At 55.0% G+C, this 23,593-nt stretch overlaps 1 protein-coding gene across 5 annotated transcripts; it reads left to right on the forward strand.

Moving 5' to 3' along the window:
• Window positions 1–23,365, forward strand: FBXL19 (F-box and leucine rich repeat protein 19). Of its 5 annotated transcripts, none has more exons than XM_043914780.1 (11): window positions 22–641; window positions 3,233–3,433; window positions 4,778–4,921; window positions 5,045–5,131; window positions 5,225–5,443; window positions 5,936–6,097; window positions 7,230–7,741; window positions 15,862–16,025; window positions 16,126–16,287; window positions 21,275–21,493; window positions 21,601–23,365. In XM_043914780.1, exons 1-11 carry the CDS (start codon window positions 600–602, stop codon window positions 21,777–21,779), a joined length of 2,091 nt encoding a protein of 696 aa, XP_043770715.1. In that variant the 5' UTR covers window positions 22–599; the 3' UTR covers window positions 21,780–23,365. The 5 variants fall into 5 exon arrangements, with proteins under 5 accessions (XP_043770717.1, XP_043770719.1, XP_043770715.1 ...); XM_043914781.1 differs by having other exon boundaries at window positions 28–641; window positions 5,936–5,968; XM_043914785.1 differs by lacking the exon at window positions 22–641 and adding an exon at window positions 1,612–1,937.
• The last annotated feature ends 228 nt before the right edge of the window (window positions 23,366–23,593 follow it).

A 23,593-nucleotide genomic window follows, 5' to 3' on the forward strand; every position in this document is an offset into this window, starting at 1 on the left:
AGAAGGAGAGAGTCTCGTTTTCGCCCGCTCTCAATTTGGACTGTCGGCAGTGATGCACATTTCACCAGCCCACGTCCTTTCTCCGTTGAGCCAAGGAAGGGACTACGTCCCCCAGCAGGCACTGGCGCAGAGGATGTGCTAGGCCGCCATCTTTATTGTAGTCCTTTCTCCTGTTTCCACAGGGAGTAGCCTTAGCGAATGAACTACATATCCCAGGTTACCGTCTCCCCATTCCTCCAGCGGCCATCTTTGCTGGTAGACCCCGCCCCTTTCCCCTTCCATTGTCTGAACGAAGATAATAGAAGGGAGCCGGGAAGACTGCAACTCCCGTTAAGCTTTGCGCCAAGAGGAGGGGAATTTCGATATTACAGGAGGGCGAGGTTCCAAGGTGGTAGAGTGAGGCCACCGCCTGCCATTTTTATGGTAGTCTCCTTATCGTCTGGGTCCTGCCATTCTTAAGGAACTCTAGAAGGCTAGGAAACTACTAGTCCCATCGCACCTCATAAGAAGGACTACTAGTCAGGTGTCCGCCCCTCTTCCGCCATCTTGCTTGTAGTCCTCGTTCCTTTTCACCTTTCCATTGTTCCTGAAGAGTAGAAATGGCAGCGGGAAGGCAGCAAACGGACTGCGACTCCCGTCAGGTATCACAGACGCGGAGGGTTGTGGACAGGAGGGCGTGTGAGTGCCTGGGAAGGAGGTCGGACTGGGGTAGAAAGCCATCTTGTTTGTAGTCATCGTTCCCATTCCTCTGTACTCTGCGAGCCGGAGCCTTGGGGCAACCGGACTATAACTCCCGGCACCCTCCACTCCGAGCTTTACACGTCCTCCGCCATCTTGTTTGTAGTTCCCGCTGACCACAGCATCCTATTGATCCCACGGTAGCCCCTGTGGCCGCCGGACTACTACTTCCGTCGTGCCTTGCGCTTGTTAGTCCTGAAAAGTGGAGGTGGTGGGGGAAGGAGGGGCAGGGGGCGGGGTTCCTCTGGGAGAAGGAGGGAGTAAAGAGGAGGAGGAGGAGGGAAGGAGGAGGGAGGGGAGGGGAGGGGAGGGGGAAGAGAGGAGGAAGGAGGAAGGAGCTCAGGAGGGATGAGAGAGGCGGCCAGGGCCCCGAGCCGAAGCAGCGCGGGGCCGGGGGACCAGGGTGGCTGAGGCACGCCTATTGCCCCATCCCCCTTTTCCTGTCCCCTTCCATCCTTTCCATCCACCCTCCAGCTTGAGGAAGGGGATTTATTCAAATTTTATTTAAATCTCTATCTCCCGAGGGTCGCGCGCAGGGGGGAGGGGGAGAGGGCGGGGGCGCGCGCAGGCTGGGGGGGCGGGGCCCAGCAGCTTCCTTCACCCCCCTTTGCTCGCCCCGTAGCAGTAGCGCAGGGGGCCGCAGACCAGGGGCGGGCCCAGGGGAGGGGGGCAGGTTACAGGGACCCCCCCCTCCCCGGGAACCGGCGGTGGGCGGGGCTTGAACCCCGGAAACGGTAGGGGGTCCTAGGCCTGGTCCTGGACCCCTGGCCAGTGGGCATCGGGAAGGGGCCAGTTAAAGGGCCGGGGGCGCTGGGGAGAGGCGGGGCGGGGTGGGGGGAGGGGAGCTGGGACTCGGACCCCCGCACTGAGTGGGGCCCGGGCAGAAGCTGTGCACCCTGCGCCCGAGGAGCCCCCGTTGGCCTGGGGGGACTGAGGGACTGAGCCCCCCAGAGCAGGACCTCCCCCTGGAAGGGCCGCGCCGCAGCCCGTGGGAGGGCCTCGCCCCCGGCGCCCCCCATCTGCACTCGCCGCCGTCCCGGCCTCCGCCGGAGGGAGGGGCCGAGCGCCCTCGGGGGGCCGTGGACCCCGGCGTTCTGAGCGTTCCGCGCCCCGCGCCGCCCGGCCCCCCCGCCGCCGATGGCCGCCGACCCGCCGGGAGCTGCCGAGAAGGGAGAGATGGCTCCCGGGACACGTGTGAGGTGGGTTCATGCGGCTCCTCCTCACCCCCAGACCTGGGCAGCTCCCAGTCCATTCATCCTCAGCCCGGCCTCTCTCTACCTTGCCCGCCCCCAGCCTCACCCTCTCTTTGCGCCAAACTCCTCATCTCCAGCCCTCTTTCCTGTTACCTCTCAACCCTGGGGAACTGGCCTTCCTTCCTCGACCCTGCTTCGCCTTGCAGACCCTCATCCCCGCCTGCGGTTGCAGCCCTCCAAGGCCCCTCCCCTGGAGCGCTGGAGGGCTCCTCTCCCCCCATGGATGGGTCTGAAAAGGGGGAAGCTGGGGTAAGACTCTGGATATGAAGAGACCCTCCAGGCCTGCTGAATCTGTGTGGGATCTTGGAGGATCTGGTTTCCCTGGGAAGAGGAGCCCAAGGGATTCCAGACAATTAGGGATGGAAAGCAGCTTGGGAAGCTGGGAGGCAGGGGGCGGTGCACATGAGCCCATCTTGAGTTCTATGGAGATGTCAGGCTGGATTCTAGAATCCCAGGGAATCTGGGAGATTGCCCAGGTTTACCTGGAGACCCATAAGGAGGCTGTGTTGGAGCAGAGGGCATTCTGTGTGGAACAGAGTTGACATTTGGGGCCATGGAGGAGTTCTGCAGCCGCGTCTCAAAGAAGGTCTGTGAGCGCTGGGAAGTTGGGCAGCCCGGTGGATCTTTAGGGGTTAGATTGTGTGAGCAGGTTCCCATTGAATCTGAGGAGGAAATCTAGGCTTTAGGGGAAGAGGAGTTGGGGGTTAGTTGTTTCTGATGGAAATGAGAGGTCTGGATTTGGTGATCAGGAATCTGTGGGGATCTAGGAGGTAAATTTGGGGTGTTTCAGCTTGGAGAGAGCCTGGGATGGAGCACATTTGGAGAACAGGGGAAGAGTTAGGACCTGTCTCAGGTGACTCCACAGACAAGGAGCCCCTGGTTTTTCCAGGAGCTTCGCTGTGAGGATGTCCGTGGAAAGGCCCTTGTCCCTCTCGGTGTCCCTTCGTCCTCCCTGGGTCAGGCGCGGGAGTATGGAAGAAGTGTTAGAGTAGGAGTGAGGTCAGGAAGCTAGTTCTCAGGGCTCCCGGAGGAGCCAAGTGAGCTGCTTCAGGAAGAGGGTGGCCTTGCCTAGAGGGAGGGGGGTTCCTCTGACCTTCCGCAGGAGGGGCACCTCCTTGTTCCTTGTCTCCCTGGGTAGGAAGCCAAGCTCTGGCTGCCTAGGAGTGGGGGCAAAGCTGCCAGGAGTCTTGCCGGCCAGGGTCCCTGTGGGCCCCCCTGACCTTGCCACCCTCCACACACAGCCCTCGGCGTTGCTGACGCCCCCAATGTCGTCGAGCAGCCGGGGGCCGGGGGCCGGAGCGCGCCGACGCCGAACCCGCTGCCGCCGCTGCCGGGCCTGTGTGCGAACTGAGTGCGGGGACTGCCACTTCTGCCGAGACATGAAGAAGTTCGGGGGGCCCGGGCGCATGAAGCAGTCGTGCCTGCTGCGGCAGTGCACCGCCGTGAGTGCTGCCCCCACTGCAGGGGGCACCCTTCCCCAGCTGACCTAGCACCTATCTGGGGGGCTGGGGGTGACTCCGTCGAGGGTCATGGAAAGTTGCCATAGGTTTGCTCATTCATTCACTGGCTGGTTCACATATCTGCCAGGCCCATTTCTGTCCTCAGCTTCAAGCTGGGGCCAATGTTAGGGTCCACTGAAGAATCCCTCCCACTCCCTACCTTCAGGCTTTTCCCAACTTTAAGAGGCAGAGACCCACAGAAAGCTCGGGCCCCCTTGGACCCCCTCCCCAGAGCCGGGAATAGGTCTTTGCCTTCTTTGGCCTCCTTTTCATCTGTGAGAGTGGTCTCGGATTTGAAGCTTGTCTTACCCACTCTTTGACCTTGAGCAAATCACTGTGACCCTCAAGGTACCTCCTCCGTGAAATGTTTCCTTTGCTGAGTTGTAAAGGTCAGACAGCATGGATAAGAATGTACCTGCTGCCAGGAGCAGCCCACAGTAGGTATCCAAGAACCACGGGGCTGTGCCCGCCTTCCTCAACCTTAGCGCTTCCCAGGGCTCCCGAGAGTGGTCCTTTCCCAGTAGCCATAGGACCGGCGGCATCCTGTGCTCCCCGTGACCCCACCTCCCTTTTTCCCTGCCGTCACCCTTCCTGGTCTCCTTGCCCCACAGCCCCTCCTGTTTTCCTTTGTCCCCTGACTCTTGCCTCACTTTTCTTCTTCCCCACCTGCTGCCTCCCTGAGCCTGCCTCACAACTTTCTTGATATGACTCAGTATTACCCCTGATTTTTTTCCTAAAGTCATTTTTTTCCTAAAGTCCCTTCCCTAAGATCAGCCAGCTGCCCTTAGTGTTCCCAGGGGTCTTGCCAAAACCGGGTTCATTGTGGGGTCCAGGGCAACCCCCATACGGCTCATTGAGCAAACTGAGACTCACCCTAAGCTGTCTCCATGTTCCCTCCAGCTCTCTCTGAGTTTGCTGTCACCTTGGCATATAGTCTTCCCTCCTTTCCCAAAGCCAGCTACCACATCAGGTTACCCAGGCCCTGGATCCAGATGCAGCCATCAACAGTGACAACTGTGTATCTACTACCTTTTCTGCATTATCTCATTTTTATGACAGTCCTGCAAGGAAAAACTTCCTAGCCCCATTTGACAGATGGAGAAAGACATAAGGGGGTTAAATCAGTTCAAGGTCCTACTGCCAAAAAGGAACAAATTCAGGATTTGACCCAGCTTGCCCCCCTGGGTTCTAGACCTCATCTCGCAGCTGGCCGGGGTCCCCAGAAAGAACGGTCTTACTCCTGTGGCTTGCTTTTGGGGTCCCTGACACCCCCCTTTCCCCCAACAGCCCGTGCTCCCACACACAGCTGTATGCCTCTTGTGTGGGGAGGCTGGGAAGGAGGACACAGTGGAGGGAGAGGAAGAGAAATTTGGTTTGAGCCTCATGGAGTGTACAATCTGCAATGAGATCGTCCACCCTGGCTGCCTGAAGGTGATGGTCCTGGCGACCCTGGAGGCCGGGGTGGGGCTCGGAATGTCAGGGAGTACGGAGCTGGGGTGGGATGCCTCTTGAGTTTTTTGACACCTGACATCCACTCCCTGCCTCTGTCTACAGATGGGGAAGGCTGAGGGTGTCATCAATGCAGAGATCCCCAACTGCTGGGAGTGCCCTCGCTGCACCCAGGAAGGCCGGACCAGCAAGGTAGAGGCTGGGGCTTGGGTGGGTGCCAGGCTCTGGGTAGGCAGAAGGTCGGGGGTTGGTGCAGAACCTCACCCTCAGCTTCCATCTCTCCAGGATTCAGGTGAGGGACCAGGCCGCCGCAGGGCTGACAACGGCGAGGAGGGCGCCAGCCTGGGGAGTGGATGGAAGCTGACGGAGGAGCCGCCACTTCCACCACTTCCACCCAGGCGCAAAGGTCCCTTACCTGCTGGGCCCCCCCCAGAGGACGTGCCTGGGCCCCCCAAAAGAAAGGAGAGGGAGGCAGGGAATGAGCCCCCTACCCCAAGGAAAAAGGTGAGCCAGGGAGCATGCTCACTCGATCCAGCCTAAGGGATTTTGGGAGCTGTAATCTGTTGCTTTTGGGGGGAACCTGGGACATTCAGCTTCATGGGTTCCCCCCAGGGGTTGTTGGGAGATGTAGTTCGGAATTTCAGGTGGGAGGACGGTGCACGTTCAGTGTGGAGGAGAGGTACAGGTGAGAAGCTACTGGCGCTGGATAGGGAAGCTTTGAGTGCTTTAGGGAGGAGGGAGAGAGCATGCTCAAATTAGCTGCTGCAGAGGAGGAAGGAGGGGCTAGAAAGGGCCTGAGGGGGAAGAAAGCGGAGATGAGAGCATGCTCAGTGAGCCAAGACACTGGTTACCAGATGAGCATGCTCAGAGTTCTCTCTGAGGTGGGGGCTTCTGGGATTTGTAGTTTTAAGAGGCGAGCATAGATCTTAGTTTTGTGGCCAACCAGGGGCTAATGTCATTTCTCCCTTGCCCCCTGTCTCCTTCTTGCTCTGGTAGGTGAAAGGAGGCCGAGAGAGGCACCTGAAGAAGGTGGGTGGAGACGCCTGCCTCCTCCGAGGATCGGACCCAGGCGGCCCCGGCCTTCTGCCCCCCAGGGTTCTGAATCCGAGCCAGGCTTTCTCGTCCTGCCACCCTGGTCTCCCTCCCGAGAACTGGGAGGTGTGCCGGGGACCTCCTCCCTCCCCTTCCCACTTTCCTTTGCCCCACCCTCTATCCTAGAGACAGAAATCTGTCCTTTCCTGCCTACCTTGTCCTACCCCACCCCTTCTTGGCCATGATGGGCAGGCAGTTGGGCCCCTAGGAAGAGTAGAGGGGAAGAGTGGGTTGGGGCCAGGCCACAAGAGCCCTAGACTTGCCAAGAACCCTTGGGGTATCGTTTGACCCATTTGCCTCATCTTTCCAAACCTTTAAGGGGGAAGAACTGAGTTCAAATCCCTGTTCAACCATTGACTTGCTGATTGGTCTTGGCAGCTTATCAGCTGCTCTGGGCTTCAGTTTCCTCATCAGTGAAATAGACATGATACCACTTTCCTTACCCGGTCTATGCCACAAAGCTGTTTAATGACATTAACTGAGTTTTGTAAACTACAAAGGGACTAGATTTGAGGGAAGTAAGGCCCAGAGAGGTTTGAAGACCTGTCCAAGGTCACACAGGAAAGCTAGCATTCAGCTGTCACTTTGCACTGACACATCAAATGCCAGGGTCTGCTTGACTGCGTTCAAATTCTTCCTCTGCCATTTGTCAGGTTGTCACCTTGGGCAAGTTCCATAATCTCTCGGAGCCTACATTTCCTCATATCTGGAAAGAGTGGGCCAAGTAGCCACTGCATCCCAGCCCTGTGAGGATGTCATGAGTCAGCGAGGGTGGGAGGCTCCGCCCAGGGCCAGATGATCGTTGTTACTCTCGTCTCAGTGCAGAGACACTCGAAGTTGTTTGGTACAGCCTTCAGTGTTGTAGATGATGAGAAAGGGGCTTCCCAAGGTCACCGAGAGAATTGATAGCCAGGTCAATATGCAAAACTAGATCTGTAACTGTTCTCCACACCTCACTGCTTTTGGAAACTCCTAAGCTATCAAGACCCATAAGTCTTTGCATTCTTTGCATCAGCACCTTCCTGTGACAGATGAGGAAAGTGAGAAGTCCAGAGAGGGGCATGACCTGACTGAGGCTCCACAGGGCAGGAACTCGGGACTGTCCCTCCGGCTATTCATTCCGCCGGTGACTCCTCAGGGGTCGGGGGGTGGGAAGGCAGGTGCCAGGCCCTAGAACAGCCTCCATCTCTCCCTGCAGAAACCAAAGCCGCCTTTGGCCTCTGCTGAGGGCCCGGCGGTGCCTTCCCCGTCACCCCAGCGGGAGAAGCTCGAGCGCTTCAAGCGGATGTGCCAGCTGCTGGAGCGGGTGCCCGACACATCCTCATCCTCCTCGGACTCCGACTCAGACTCCGACTCGTCAGGCACATCGCTGAGTGAGGATGAGGCTCCTGGCGAGGCCCGGAATGGGCGACGGCCAGCCCGGGGCAGCTCGGGCGAGAAGGAGAACCGCGGGGGGCGGCGGGCTGTGCGCCCTGGCGGCGGAGGGCCCCTCCTCAGCTGGCCCCTGGGCCCCGCACCCCCGCCCCGGCCCCCACAGCTGGAGCGGCACGTGGTGCGGCCCCCGCCTCGAAGCCCTGAGCCTGACACGCTGCCTTTGGCTGCTGGATCCGACCACCCCCTGCCCCGCGCCGCCTGGCTGCGTGTCTTCCAGCACCTCGGGCCCCGAGAGCTATGCATTTGCATGCGAGTGTGCCGGACTTGGAGCCGCTGGTGAGTGGCCTGGATAGGCCTAGGTTCCATTGCCCACACGCTCCTCACTCGCTGGGTGACCTGCAACAGGTCCCTGAGCCTCTCTGGGCCGGGTGCTTGTACTGATGATGCTTCTATAGGATGTACATACTGTAGTTGGTACTTCTGTATTGACTGTGCCCAGGCTGCTTTTGATTTATTTGCTCACTGAACCCTCACAACAACTCTGTGAGGTGGGTATTGTTATCCTCATTTTCAGAGGAAGCTGAGGTCAAGGTCACGTGGAGAGGAAACAGTAGAACCAGGAATTTGAACCTGGTCCTTCTGGCTCCAGAACCTTTCTCCTTAAAATTGTTACTTATGAGTGTTTAATATGTGCCAAGTATAGTGCTGACTGCTGTACCCGCATCCTCTCACTTGCTTTTCACCTCTCTCTTCTGAGGACAGTCTTAAATTGATCCCACTAACACAGAAGAAGGGGCTTCCCAGGCGGCTCAGCAGTAAAGAATCTGCCTGCCAGTGCAGGAGACTCAAATTCGATCCCTGGATGGGGAAGATCCCCTGGAGGAGGGCATGGCAACCCACTCCAGTATTCTTGCCTGGAGAATCCCATGGATGGAGGAGCCTGGTGGGCTACAGTCCGTGGGGTCGCAGAGAGTGGGACACGATGGAAGCAACTTAGCACACGTGCATGCACACCTAAGGAAGCCCTTTACGGGGCTTCCTTACTTCCCACTGCAGAGGGCATGAATTCAATCCCTGGTGGGGAAACGAAGATTCTGCAAGCCATGTGGCACAACTAAAAAAGCAGAAAGCCTTTTGCTGAGCGGCCCCTGCTCCCCAAGTGGCAGGCATATTTGGGCCTCCTCATTATGCTTGGAACTTCTTTGTGGCCTGGAGCCACCACCAGCACCTTCCACTTACCCTCCTCCCATCTCCCCACTGCCTCCTGAGTCTTGTTTCTATAGGAACGTGGGTCAGCCTCTCCAACCCCTGGTCTTACTCTTCCGTCCTGTCCCTGACACCCCCCACCCCCAGCTCTCCTCCAACACTCCCCCCCACACCCCAAAAGAGCACATAGAGGCTTTCTGCATTGACAGCCTTCATTCATTTTCATGTTCCCATGTGAGTATTTGGGGCAAATGCCATATCTGTTTTATCTTCATGTTCTCAGCACAGGACAAAAGGTAATGTGTGTTAGTCGCTCAGTCGTGTCCGACTCTTTGCCAACCCCATGGACTATAGGCCGCCAGGCTCCTGTCCATAGAATTCTCCAGGCAAGCAAATTGGAGTGGGTTGCCATTTCCTTCTCCAGGGGATCTTCCCAACCCAGGGACTGAACCCCCGTGTCTTGGATTGCAGGCAGATTCTTTCCTGTTTGAGCTACCAGGGAAGCCCAAAGGGTAATGTAGGTGCTCAAAACAATTTTATTAAGTGAATAAATCCAGGTTTTTTCCCCAGACCCTTCCTGTGGCCCGGGCATCCGGTTGGGATGTGCACACATTAGTTGATATGTTCCTCATACTAACAGCAGCCCTGTGAGGCGGGTTGTGAGGGACACTAGAAATCAGTGCAGGCAGTGGCTGACCTTAAACCCCAGTCCTTTTCCTTAGGATTCTGGTGTACTTGTTCACACTTGCTGGTCTGTGGAGGCTACAGAGCTACGTGGAGGGGAAGGCAGGCTCTGGAGAGAAATTACCCATAGTTGAATCTTTTTTTTTAACATTCTTTTTTTGTTTGTTTGTTTGTTTGGCTTCACCAGATTTTAGTTGTGAGCTCTTAGCTGGGGCATGTGGGATCTAGTTCTCTGACCAGGGTTTGAACCTGGACCCCCAGGAAAAGTCCTCCATAGTAGAATCTTTGCTGAGCTGTATGCTATCAGCCTATTTCCTTCTCTGCGCATCAGTTTGTGCATCAGTTTCTTCATCTGTTAAAACAGGAACCAAGGCATTTACTTCATGAGTGTTTTTGTGAGCTGATACAATAAAGAATTGAGGACAGTACCTAGGAAATAGAAACTTCTTAGTGCCTTAACAGCAATCATTATCACTGGTTCAGCTACAAATATTTACTGAAAGCACAGACTTTTAACATTCTGGGAACTCAGATCTGTGCCCTTGGAAGAGTTTTCAGTCAACCTGCAACATAGTAGAAACAAGTAGTTACAGCAGTTGCTGGGATCACCTCCTCCACCTCTAGAGGTTTGCCAAGGCCTCTTGGTCAGGGCCAGCTCTGTGCTTGGTACATGGGACCCAGAACTGATGAAGACCCAATTTCTGTCGCAAGGGGAGACTCATGACTGCAGGTGGATGAAGCAGAGAAGCTGGACTGGATGGTGGTTTTCTGCTTGGGCCTAGGCGTTTTTTTAAAACCCATGGGTTTCGTCACCTGTGACTCCTGTACTTCTTGGATGAGTGGCCACAGGTCGATTGCTATACCTGTCAGGGCCTCAGTTTTCTTATCTGTAGTCTGGGTTCATATCAATACCTAGTAGGGATGAAATGAGGTAATTCTTGGAAAATATTTAGCACAATCGCTAAAGGGTGCTAAATGCTCAACAAAATGGTGGTTTTGGATGAGCAGAATGAGGGTAGGGCTGAACAAGGGCCTGAGGGGGGCACAGTGGGACTAGTCCAAAGGCTCTGTCAACCTGGGCACAGAGGCAGGGCCTGGGGGGATGAAGAGGAGGGACTGGAGTTGAGAACTTAAGAAGCAGGATGACTTGGATTTGGTGGCAGTAGAGTGACAAGCAACTGGGTTTCTGGTCCATGAGCCTGGATGGGCAGCAAGATCATGGCCCAAGCTTGGGAATACTTAGCCGGGGCAGGTTCCCGGGTCAAGCCAAGTGCTCACATTTGCCAGGTTTGGTCTGAAAGGCCTTTGGGCCCATCAGGAACTAACAGAAGAGCACCTGGAGGTACAGGTCTGTTGCTAAAAAGAAAGATCCAAGTTCGGGAGTTTTTAACCTATAGATAGCAACTTCAAGGAAGAGGACAGAAATCAGAATGTCAGCACTTGTGAGTTAGAGAAAGGACTGCAAGAGACTTGGAGGGGATTGCGAGCCGAGTGTGTCCCGAAGGAGAGATTGAGGAGAGAACAGGGTTGGGTGTTGGCGAGAGGTCATGGGAGATCAAGGACCAGAAGTGTCAGTTGGATTTTGCTCCAAGTAGGCCTGGCTATCTTCTGCTGTGTTGTGTGGGGGTGAGGGCACTGGAACCAGGTCGTCTAGAATTGAGGTTGGACTTGATCTGTTTGTTCTCTGCCATGTCCCTAGTTTCTAGGATACCTGGCTTACAGGAGGTACTGAAAAAACACTTGTCGAATGAATGAAAGTGAGGAAATCAGGATGGAGTGTGAAAAAGAGGCAGCGAAGGTGGAACTGGATAGAAATTTGTAGGTGGGAGAGCAGGAAGTTGCAGGCATTCCCGTCAGATGGCTTCCATCTTCTCTTGAAAATGGGAGGCACAGTGATCTGCCCAGGTCAGGGGAGGGAGGTGGGGTGGTGGGGGGAGGCGAAGCCTGGGGGAGTTGCAGAGTCCCAGGGAAGAGGGTGGAGACTTCACTGGAAATGAGCAAGGAAGGGACTACACTGCCTGGTCAAGTCAGCTGGATTTGGGACTAAACACTGATGGATGGATGGAAGGACCTCAATGCCAGCAAGGAGCCCAGAGAGCTGATAAGGAAGAAGTGGCTTGGGTTGGAGCCTGGGAAGCTGTGAAGTCCTTACGGGTAGCAGTTTGGGCTGGTCTAGCTCTGTGGCTCCAGAGGGCCTCTGCAAGAGGGAGGTTTTGGACTCAACTTTGGAGGTGGGCTGAGTTGGTCAGGGGTGTCTGGAGTCAAGGGGAAAGGGAGTGGGGTAGGGCATTTGGCCATCAGGCTTGGCCTCCCCTGGGTGATGGATGCCTTGGCCTTGGACTTCTTCCAACCTATTACCTAAGTGTCATTCTCTAGTCTAGAAAGAGGGCTTCCCAGGTGACTCAGTGGTAAAGAATGTGCCTACCAGTGCAGGAGATGTGGGTTCGATTCCCTAGATCAGGAAGATCCCCAGGAGAAGGAAATGGCAGCCTGCTCCAGTATTCTTCCTTGGAAAATTCCATGGACAGAAGAACCTGGTTCATAGGGTCACAAAGAGTCAGACACGACTTAGTGACTGAGCGTGCATACCCTAGTCTAGGAAGAACCTGTCTATGGCCCCCTGTCACCCTCGCAACAAGCTTCCATGGTCCTGTTGGACATTTGGACAAGAACAGTGACTGCACTAAACACTTCCTCTGCATCGTCTCCCCCCACCTTTTTTTAAAAACATTTTTCATTTAATTATTTTAAATCACTTTTAAAAAAAATGAAACTAGAGTTAATTTACTCTCCCTTCATTTTTGCAGCAAACTTGTGAAATCAGTACTGCTTTTACGCCATTTTATGGTTTGGCAAATGGAGGCCCAGAGAGAGCAAGTGACTTGCCTAAGGTCACTCCGAGCACAGAGGCGGCAGAGCTGGGGCTTCAGTCCCCACCGCTCACACTCCGCACCTTGGAGCTCTGTGCCCATGTTCATCCAGCCTGGCATTCCAACCTTCCTGGCCAAGACACCCCTACCCTGGGCTGGCCGTCCTCCGTAGCCTCGCCCCTGCCTCTTCTCCATGTTGGAGCTCTCGATCCAGACCAGCTTGCTCTTCCACCTGGCTTTGCTACCATGTAATCAAAGTGGGACCTTGAAATCAGTCTCCTAACCTCCCTGGACCTCATTTTCCTGACCTCTAAAAAGGAGATGGCGATTATAGTATTCACCTCCTAGGGCTGTTGTGAGGTTAAATGTGTAAGGCGTAGAACGCAGTAAACCCTTGGTGAACATGGGTTTTCATGGGTGAACATGAGGTATTCGTGCTGGAGTCATCGTCTTCGTCATCCTCATTGTTAAGGTGAGATGATGAATCGCCTTTTGTTCCTACTGCCTAAGGTTCTCAGAGCTCTCCTGTTTTTTTTTTTTTTTTCCCTGTGTACTTGGCCAGGACGCTGGTTCTTCCTTATCTGAACTCAAATCTTCTTCCTCCTCCCCTCACTAGAATTAACTACTGCTGTGCATCATGCAGGATCTTAGTTCCCTAAGCAGGTATCAAACCTGTGCCCCCTGCAGTGGAAGCACAGAGTCCTAACCACTGGACCGCTAGGGAAGCCCCAACTGTTGCCTTCCTTCAAGTCTCAGATCTGGCACTGCCTCCCTGGGAACCTCCCCGTCCCAGTTTCTCACCGGCTCTTATCATGTCCCTTGTTGCCCCAGTTACTGTAAGACTCGGCTGCCTCCCCCGTTTCCTTACTGTTCAGTGTCTCGACACTTAGTATCAGTAGGGGGCCCTCAGTGACTGTTGGCTGCCACTCTGAGATTTTAAACCCAGTGTTCTGGTCATCCAAGGGCAAAGGGACAAATTAGCTGCAGCCAAGAAAAATCAGGAGAGACTTCCTGGAAGAGGAAGCACTGGAGCTGAGCCCTGAGGGATCCGGGTTGGTTGGCAGTTCCATCAAAGACAAACACGTGCCAAAATGGGTTGGCACCAGATAGCAGGTGTCTGTTGGTAAGCAGGTGGTTTGGCCTGGCTCTTGTGGAGTGCAGTATACAGATACAGCTGGCGGCCTGTGTGTGCCCTTGGGGGACAAGGGTTCCCTCCTAGCCACGTAAGATCCAGGAGGGCTTCAAGTTGGTGGTGACAGTTGAGTTGGAACTCATGACTGGGTCAGAGTGAGCAGAGAGAAGTTTTGGATGGAACAGGATTTCACGGAGTGGAAGGAGATAAGGGACAGAACCTAGGGGCAGAAGCTGGATTGAAGGTGGGTAGTTTTTTTTTCTTTTCTTTTCTTTTCCTGTTTAGAATCAGAGAGATTTGCAAGTGTTTATTGTTTGAGTGGGTGGAACCAGGAGAGGGAGAGGCTAGAATGCTAGAAGAGGAAGGGAAATGGTAGGAGGTGGGAGGTGGGACAGAGGGTGGAGTTTTTTGGATCAAAGCCTTGGTGTATGTGTTTCCAGCTTTCCCTAAAATGTCACCCAAGGGTTCCCAAGTTTGCCTGAGAGTTGCAAGTGGCACAAAAATTTGGCTTGATCTTTCTATTATTAATAGTTTTGAAAAGAAAGTTCCTCCATTGGGTGCTATTATATCTTTTGGATGCGTGCATGCTCAGTTGTGTCCAACTCTTTGGAACCCTATGGACTGTAGTCCACCAGACTCCACTGTTCATGGAATTTTCCCAGCAAGAATCCTGGAGTGGGTTGCCATTTCCTCCTCCAGGGCATCTTCCTGACCCAGGGATCGAAGCTGCGTCTCATACATCTCCTGCATTGGCCAGCGGATTCTTAAACACTTGACAACTTTTCTAATACTTACCTCCCTGTTTAACAAAAATAGTCTTTAGATGGCAGCCAAAAGCCATAGCAACACCTAGCTAGAATTTAATAATCCTAGTCTGTTTTTGTGGTGTTTATGTCTAAGTGTAACATATGTGTGTGAAACTATACTGGTTTTCAGTGCAAATGCTGGTTTTAAGAATTGATTTAAAGATAAATTTACGTTCTGCAGATAAGTGGATACTGAATGACTGGAGTTTGGGCATCTCTGCCCCAGCCCAGGGCTTCCTGAAAGGAAAGCCTCCAGAAGCGGGGCTGGGAGAGAGATAAGAGACAGCTTCCTGGTTCCCCTCCCCACCCCTGCTGCTTCTGATACAGTTCATCTTACCCAGTGGGAACTTTTATGACATGGCTTTGAACTACTGTACTGAAAGAAACTTTTCAAACCACATCTCAAGGAACTTTAGTGTATTGGGTTGGCCAAAAAAAAATTTGTTCAATTTTCCATAACAGCTTACGTGGAGGGAAACCTGAATGAACTTTTTGGCCAACCCAATACTACAGTGTGTTGGTAGATGACTTTGGCAGAGATGGGGAAGGGTTCCCTGGTAACATCAGTTTGGGAAGCCCTTCTCCAGTTCCCTGCATGTTGGTCTCATCAAGGCTGTCAGAGTTGCTGGGGACCAACCTGTTTCACTTGATGCAGGCCTCATTCATCTTTGTAGTTTCAACAACTGGGACCTACTAGGCCTTCCATAAACACTGACCGAATCACTGGGAAGCCATGAATGAAGTGTGTGGTAGGGGTGCTCCGTGGGAGCTTTGGGTGGTCCACACTCGGCTTGGGATCATCCATTCATGCAACAGATGTACAGCAGGTAACCTACACCTGGCCCAGTGCTGGGCACTAGGGGTGCTAAGAGGAAGAAGCCAGGGCTGCCCTGGTGAAGTCTCCATTCTGGCTGGAGGCTCACAGTAGTCACAGACTAGTAAGTCAAGCCCTGGGCAGCTGGTCCTCAGGATGAGCAGACGCGGATCACGGGCAGGAATTAGTAGAGGTTGAGAAGTACCCACAGCCACCATAACTGGTGAGAAGCCCGAGGCAGAGGATGGGGGCTGCTGCTGGATCTCTTTGGGTCTCCATCAAATACAGTGTGTAGAGTGCGTGTGTCTTTGGCACAATGCTTTGGAAGCTTTAGGCCCACTCACTATAGATTTTTTTTTTTTTTTTTTTTGGTTGGGCTAGATCTTCACTGCAGGGTGAGGCCTTCTTTAGTTGTGATGCTCGGGCTCTAGAGCACACAGCCTCAGTAGTTGCAGCACGCAGCTTATCCAGGTGCCCCCTGCTGGCTCTCTAATGGCAGTACATGGGCTTAGGTATCCCACGGCATCATGTGGGATCTTAGTGCCCCAACCAAGGATCAAACCCATGTCCTCTGCATTGGAAGGCAGATTCTTAACCACTGAACCACCAGGAAAGTCCCTGTAAGGTCCACTAACTGTAATAACCCCGTTTAATCTTAAAACCACCTCGTGGGCAAGGCCCACCTGTTGACTATCATCTTTTGTGTTATAAACAAGGCCTGAGGCCCAGGGAGAGGAATGGGCTTGCCTAAGACTCACATCCAATTAGTGATGGAGTTGAACCCCAAACGTAGTGTTCTTGGCCTGGGACCTGGGGCTTCCTGCCCACCCTTGCTGTTTGGTATGGACCAGGAGAGAGCTGGGGTGAACCAGGGTGGGGATTGTAGGTTCCCTGAGACTGTGAGCTGAGGACTGAGGTCTCTGTCTCCCCCTTGTGGCCAACAGGTGCTACGACAAGCGTCTGTGGCCTCGGATGGACCTGAGCCGGAGGAAGTCACTGACCCCGCCCATGCTTAGTGGTGTGGTTCGCCGCCAGCCTCGAGCCCTGGACCTCAGCTGGACAGGTGTCTCCAAGAAGCAGCTCATGTGGCTTCTGAACCGACTGCAAGGTAGTGCCACGTGGTGAGGTGGGGTGGGGTGAGGGAAGGGAACAGACCTGGGACGGACCCCTCCTAGCACCTGTTTCCGGGGACCTCCCTGCTCCCCCAGGCCTGCAGGAGCTAGTGCTGTCTGGCTGCTCCTGGCTCTCTGTCTCTGCCCTGGGCTCAGCCCCACTGCCGGCCCTGCGGCTCCTGGACCTCCGCTGGATTGAGGATGTTAAAGACTCCCAGCTCCGCGAGCTGCTGCTGCCTCCGCCAGACACCAAGCCAGGTGTGGCCTCTCTTGGCTCCTTTGTAGGAGGGTTTGGACAGGCTGGGGGGTGAGGCTTCCACGGTCTCTTCCGATTCCTGCTGGGTGTTAAAAGGATTTGGAGAACGGATAGAGCTTGTGAGGTTGAGGAGACAGACCCTGCTTGGCCCATGTTCATTCATTCACTTTCCTGCTGTGTGCTGGGCCCTGTGATCAGAGCTGAGGGGATGGGATTGACTTCCAGAGGGGAAGATAATTAGGGGATGAAACGCAGTGTGGGACAGGAGGATGACACAGAATTCTAGGAGAAGCCAGGGGATTGTGAGCAAAATCTCTGGGTGTGGTGGGCACTATTAGGGGAGACTTCTCCCAGGGGGAACAGTGGGACTGCTGTGGAAGAACGCAGGCCTGGGGTGGCTGGTCAGTTCCATTTGTCAAGAGGAGCCAGACAAAGGATCTTCTGTGAAATATCCCGGTTTTTAAATGATGGCGCGTAATTCAGATTCTTTTTAAAATTCATGTGTTGGCCCAGCAAAGATATGATTGAGCAGTAGAACTGGACCCTAGATCTTCTTGCCCTGAAGTGAAATGATGAGGACTTTTCTGAGGGAGCAGAGCAGAAATGAGGGAGCCAGCTGACTTGCACGGTTGTGTGGAGGTGGCGGTTTCATTTCCTGAGTCAGACCCCAGCCACCTCTTCACCCTGCTCTGGCCCCGGCCCCTGCCACCAGGTAAAGTCAGCTTCATGGCACGTAACCTCTGGGCCCGGCCCTGGGTAGGGCCCTGGAGACCTCAAACTGAGTGAGCCCCATTCCCCACACTGGTAGAACCCCAGTCATGCAGACATAGAAGGGCATGACGTGCTAATGGCTGTGGTCGGTGAGAGGGTGGCGGGGGTGGGGAAGGAGGGCATGAGAAAAGCCCTCCTTAAGGAGGTGCTATTTGAATTGAGTCCTGAAAGAGACAGGATTTTCCCAGGGAGTGTGAAGGAATAAGCAGTTTTGTGAGGCCTGGGAGCCATATTGGCAAAGAGGGGATGCTGGGAACTGGGGCTGGTCTGGTAAGCACCAACCTGGTCACTTTGGGGGTCCTATTGAGGTGTGAGGTGGGAGTGCTGAGGCCTGGGGCTCTTTGTCTAGTTCTAGCAAGGAGCTGGGATACTCAGCATTTTCCCAGGTCCCCACCAGTCTGTTCTCCATAATGAAGCCGGGGAACCACCCAGAAGATCTGGTCTGTCCACGTCACCCCATGCTCTCCACTCGTTCTTATTGTTCCCTGGTGCTCTTTGGATGCAGATCAGTATTTTACCATGGTCAATAAGGCCACTGGTCTGGCTCCCACTGACCTATGCTATCCTCACATTTCAGCCACCTCAGCCTCCTTGCCAAGTTTCCTCCAGCTCCAGGGCCTTTGCCTACTCCTCTTTGCCTAGAATGCTTTATCCTCCTTCACCTGATACCCAACCGCTTTTTAGGCCTCAGCATCAATGTTACTTCCTCCTAGAAGCCCTCCAAGATCTCCTCCTCCATTGAGATGAGAGTCCTTCTTCCAGAGAGCAGTCCCCTCCTAGCATACTGATTTGGTTAAAATCTGTCTCCTTCTACAAGGTTCTTAAGCTCCATGAGGTCAAGGACTGTCAACTCACCCCAGCACCTTGCTTTGGCTGCTCTCTCTCATGGCTCCCTTCTTGCCACCCCATCCCCCTCACAGCAGTCTTGGAAGGGGAGTAGAGAAGGAACTAGGATTTCTGGGTGAGGCCCCAGAGGGCTTGAGTGACAGCTGCAAGTTACACAGGCCAGGCCAAATCTGAGCATCCACCCGTGGCCCTCTCTTCCTGGAGCTGGACTGAGCGTTGAGAACAGTGCGTTCCGTGAGGTGAGAACATGCCGGTTGCCTGGCAGACCAACTCCATCTCCTCCTGCTTGAATTGACTTCAGTCTAAGCCCCTTTAGCAGGAGCTCGCAAAGGTGAGCCGTCCAGGCCCCCCAAGCCTAATATGCTCCTTGAGACTCTCCCCACATTTTTACCCACCCCCCCTTGGCTACACTAGGTCTTTGTTGCTTCACTCCGGCTTTCTCTAGTTGCAGCAAGCGGGAGCTACTCTTTGTTGCAATGCATAGGCTTCTCATTGCAGTGGCTTATCTTGTAGAGCAGGGGCTCTAGGGCACACGGGCTTCAGTAGTTTTGGTGCTTGGACTCAGTAGTGGCTCACAGGCTCAGTTGCTCCTTGCATGTGGGATCTTTCTGCACCAGGGATTGAATCCATGTCCCCTGATTCGGCAGGTGGATTCTTAACTGCTGGAGCACCATGGAAGTCCTCTACGCCCACGTCTATCCCCTTGGCTTCCTGTCCTCGTGTGGCATCCCTACTTCCTTGCTTTTGCCCCTGCTGTTCTCTGCCTGGCTACGCTTCCCTCCCCCATTCCTTCTTGTTCAAATAAATCCCTGAAGGCCCACCTCAGTGAAATCCTCCTTGAGCCCACTTGCCTTGCCCCAGCCACACAAGACCTCTCTCATCCGCTTCCCTCTGTTGGCCTTTAGCTGTGGCCTGAGGGTGAGGGCATCAGCAGGTATATCTCCGCTCCAGGCTGTCAGCTCCTCAAAGTGAAAAGGAGAGAATTCAGAGCTTGCCAAGTAGGTGCCCAGAGGTGGCCTGGCAGGTTACAGAAGTGGTGAGCTTGGTGCAGGATGTTAGGGACTACACCTTGCCACCCAGCTTCAGCATCGTTGTGGGGTGAATGGGGTAGCCCAGTGATGCTCGATCTTACAATTTTTCAGGGAAAAGCTCCATGTCAAAGTTTCTTTATAAAAATGGCCCTCTATGTAGCATCCCTGGTAGCTCAGATGGTAAAGAATCTGCCCGCAATGTGGGAGACCCGAGTTTGACCCCTGAGTCAGAAGGATCCCCTAGAGAAGGGAATGGCTACCCACTCCAGTATTCTTGCCTGGAGAAGTCCATGGACAGAGCAGCCTGGTAGGTTACAACCCATGGGATCAGACAGGAGTGAGCGACTCACACATACCTCTTATGTAGCATCAGTCATTAAGAAAAATGTGAACACTTTGCAGATCCATAGAACACTCGTGCAGGCTAGTTCCCTGACTTGGTGTTGTATGATCTAGTTTATTTATCTCAGGGTGAGGCCGGGGCCTGGAAAGCTGATAGCATTGTGGTTAAGAGTTAGGACTCCCGAGTCACAAGGCCTGGTGTCTTGGCTCTGTTCATCCATAATCATGTGACCTTGTGTAGCTGGCTTGTGTAGCTGGATGTAAGCCTGAGTGTTCTCATCTATAAACAGGAATGATGATCAGAAAACTTGTCTCCCGAGGCTGTGGTTCTTAAAGCGTGGTCTTGGGACCAGCAGCTCAGCGTTGCTGGAGAACTTGGTTTTTCCTTTGTCTGGATTTTTTTTTTGACCATGCCATGTGGCATGCAGGATCTTAGTTTCCCAACCAGAGTGAACCTATGCCCCATGCAGTAGAAGCACAGAGTCTTAACCTGGACCTCCAGGGAAGTCCCAGGAGAACTTGTTAGACTGCCTGGGGGCGGGGCCAGCAATTGGTTTTACCCAGCAGCCCAGGGAGATTAGTTAGTCTCTGTCTGTCTGTCTCCCTCTCGTTTTTTCTTTCTCTCTCTCTCTCTAATTGGAGAGCCACTGGGCTAGGGGCAGGCTGCCACTTAGCCGCTGCCTGGCCTACAGTGTGTGGTCAAGCATAGATAAAAAAAATGGAAATGCAGGATCATGGTAGATACAATATAAAGGAAAGCTTTGGGGGCAGAGATGAAGGGTAGGAGCTCTTCTACCCCAGAGCTGGAGGAAGGAGAGGCCTCTGAGCTCAGATGGGAAAGCCAGGGACCCTGGCCAGGCAGGGGACTGAACACAGGTGGCCTTGAACAGGGTCCCCTGTGGAGTTTGGCTCAAGTGTTTCTGAAGGAGGGAGAGGAATTTGGAGCCGAGACAGGGGTGAGACCTTGTAGGAACTCGAATGTTCTCCCAAGTAGATTAGACTTCTCTGAGGTGCCCTTGGAGAGTTTTCAGCAGAAGAGGGATGTGGTCTCACATATTTGAGAACTGCTCTTTTTTTAAATTAATTTTTATTGGAGTATAGTTGCTCTCCAATGTTGTGTTAGTTTCTGCTGCACAACAGAGTGAGTCAGCGATATGTATACAAACATACATCCCCTCTTTTGGGGATTTCCTTCCCCTTTAGGTGGCAGGAGAGCACTGAGGAGGGAGGTTCCATGAGCGGTAGAGTGGGTTCCCATTGCTTACGTGTTTGATACACAGTATCAGTAGTGTGTCTGCGTCAAGCCCCCTCTCCCAGTTGTCACCCCGCCCCCCTTTCTCCCTTGTGAGAATCTCTGTCTTTTGATAAGTGAGGAAGTGGGACAGGGGGCCGTCCTGTTGGGGATGTCATTTGTTGGATGAGTGACTATATATTGACAAGCATCTATGTCCCAGGTCCTGTGCACAGATCAAGAACAAGACAGACAAAAACTCCTGCCTTCCTGGAAGGGGCATTCTGGTGCAAGGGTCCCCAACCGCCAGTATCACTCCCCATGGCTCCCGGTCGCTCCCATGACCACCTGAACCGTCCCCCACCCCCACCCCCCCAGCCCTGTCCGTGGAAAAATTGTCTTCCATGAAACCAGTCCCCGGTGCAAAAAAGATTGGGGACTGCTGTTCTAGTGGGAGAGGAAAAAATATGTCAGTGAGAAAAAGAGGAGAAGGTGCAGGGAAGGAGTTGGAGTACGTGGAATGTTATGGTTCCGAATGGCATAATCGTGGAGGCCTCCCTGAGGAGGCAGTGTGAGGAGACAGATGAAATGATGGCGGCTTGTGTGGTTTGGGGGAGAAGAGCAAGCCACGAGCCACGCAGAAAATGCAAGTTGAGGTTCCCTTAGATTGGGAGCAGGTCAGGGGTTGGTGAGGGAGGAGGGTGGAGACATAGCCGGTGCACGGATGGGAGCGGTCCACAGTGGTGACCTCTTCTCTGCCTACCGCAGGGCAAACGGAGAGCCGAGGCCGGCTGCAGGGGGTAGCAGAGCTGCGCCTGGCCGGCCTGGAGCTGACGGACGCCTCCTTGCGGCTCCTGCTGCGCCACGCACCCCAGCTGAGCGCCCTGGACCTGAGCCACTGCGCCCACGTTGGGGATCCCAGTGTCCACCTCCTCACGGCCCCCACCTCCCCGCTCCGAGAGACCCTGGTACACCTCAATCTCGCCGGTAAGCGCCGTCCCTTATCTCTCCATCCTTCCAGCCTCCTGGGCCCTGTGGTCCGGGTGGACCCCCTGCTCACCTTCTGGTCTCAGCTGCCGTCGCCCCACCCCCAGGTTGTCACCGCCTCACGGACCACTGCCTCCCGCTGTTCCGCCGCTGCCCGCGCCTCCGCCGTCTCGACCTGCGCTCCTGCCGCCAGCTCTCCCCGGAAGCTTGTGCCCGGCTGGCAGCCGCCGGGCCCCCTGGCCCCTTCCGCTGCCCAGAAGAGAAGCTGCTTCTCAAGGACAGCTAGTTGGGTGCCCCCCACCCTCCCCCAGGACTCATCAGGAGCCTGGACCTCAGGCCTTCATTTCACCCCTGCCAGGAGGCCAGGTCACCCACCTCATGACTTGGGATTCCTGAGTTTTACGACTTGGGGTTCCTGCCCAGGGACTCGAGCCAGCCTCCCCCACTCTCTACCCCCTGCACTGATATCTCTGGGGGTCTCTTCTTCCCATCCCCTCCCCCTTCCACCTGCTTCATCGACCATCCCCTGGGGGAAGCGGGTCAGAGGTACTGGGGGGCGCTGAGCCAAAGGGCTGGTGGGAGGGGGGTTGAGGTGCAGTTTGAGGGGGGGATGAATGGGGAGAGTATCTGCACACAGGATGTTGGGAGCAGGGGGCTGGGGGAGGTGGAGGATGGGCTGGGGGGTGGGGGGTGGGCAGAGAGCAGACCATCAGGGGTTCAGGGAACAAAGACCAGATACTTGGAGTTGGGGGGGTAGGGTGGGGGGGCCAAAAAGGGAAACCAGAGGAGCAATTGGGGATCCAGGTGTCAGAGATGAGGGGACTCGGGGAACCAGGGGGAAAGCAACAGGACTGAGTGAGGGGCGGGGGGCAAGAGCAGGTGCAGGGAGGGTGGTAGTAGCCCCTCGGGGTCACCCCTCTCCTTCCTCCCTCCCCGGATTTCAGTTCCTTCTCCCCAACCCTGACTCCTTGAAAGTCACTGACAATGGCAGCTATCTTGAGGAGTGGGGCCCGCGGGCCTGCCCGCTGTTCAGCGCGCCCTGGGGAGTGGTGAGGGGTACCCCAGCCCCCTACCTGCCTCCCCGCACTATACTTGAACATTCATCTGTACTGAAGTGTTACTTGAACCGGGGGAACCTCGGACCTGGGGGAGCCAGAGCTTAAGGGGACTGGACCAGCTTGGACTGAGACTGGACTGGTGGACCACCGAGTTCGGACTGGACCAGCCCAGGCTCTCTTGCTTTACTGTATTGAGCAGCTCCACCCCTCCTGACCCTGAGGTGAGGGTAGGGGGCGGCGGGCCGGCCCAGTGATGGGGAAGATGGGACTCCTCCAGCTTGGCTCTTCCCACTCTTTCATCGTCATGGAACCTTGTATCCCATTTGCCCAGGGAACTGCCACTCCTGGTTGCCATGGAATTAGCAGCCAATGGACACCTCCCAAAGCCAGTGCTAAGGCTGGAAATGGCCCCTCTTAGTTGCCATGGGAACTTAGTAACGACTCTTGGCCCTCTCGCGCCCCTTCCTCTGCCGGGGCGGGGCTTTGGGAGCCAGGGGTAGGGGCCGGGGCCAGCTCCCGCCCCTCAGCCCAGGTCTCCCTGGGGAGCCAGACTGGACCATGTTGGGGAGGGGGGAATATCCACATACCTCAGGTAACAGGGAGGTTCGCGGGTGGGGGGGAGGGACTGGGTGGACCAAAGGCCGGAGGGGAGGGGGTCCTGGGGATTCGCAGAAGGCTTGAGGATGGGGCCGCTTGGGGGAGGGGGAGGAGGCAGCCCAGCGAGGGATAAGTGGGGGACCCAGCCGGGCTGGGCCCCTGGGCCCCGGGTCTGTACTATATGGTTTGCTATAAAACTCAAAATCTTCCAGGCGGGGCCGCCGAGTTCGCGTGTGGTTGTCTGCGGCGTTGGGGATGCAGGGGGTGGGGGTTAGGGGAGATGAACCGAGTATTCTTTGAGGGTCTGGGAGGACGAGGCTCATTGGATGGGTCTGGGGGACCTAAGGTCTAAGTGGACCTCCAGAAATTGAGGCTGCAGGGCCTCCTGCAGTCTTCAGGGTGAGAAGGGGTGTCACTTCCCCTGAGTTCACCGTTCAGGTGAGAG

This window comes from Cervus elaphus, chromosome 10 (genome assembly GCF_910594005.1).
Source record: "Cervus elaphus chromosome 10, mCerEla1.1, whole genome shotgun sequence".
NCBI classification, from domain to species: Eukaryota; Metazoa; Chordata; class Mammalia; order Artiodactyla; family Cervidae; genus Cervus; species Cervus elaphus.

Excerpts from the sequence above, each read along its gene's own strand:
- FBXL19 (XM_043914780.1), top strand. The coding sequence starts at position 600 with ATGGCAGCGGGAAGGCAGCAAACGGACTGCGACTCCCGTCAG. Across the intron at positions 642-3,232 it reads CGGACTGCGACTCCCGTCAG|CCCTCGGCGTTGCTGACGCC; the intron begins GTATCACAGACG and ends CTCCACACACAG. Across the intron at positions 5,444-5,935 it reads CCCCTACCCCAAGGAAAAAG|GTGAAAGGAGGCCGAGAGAG; the intron begins GTGAGCCAGGGA and ends TTGCTCTGGTAG.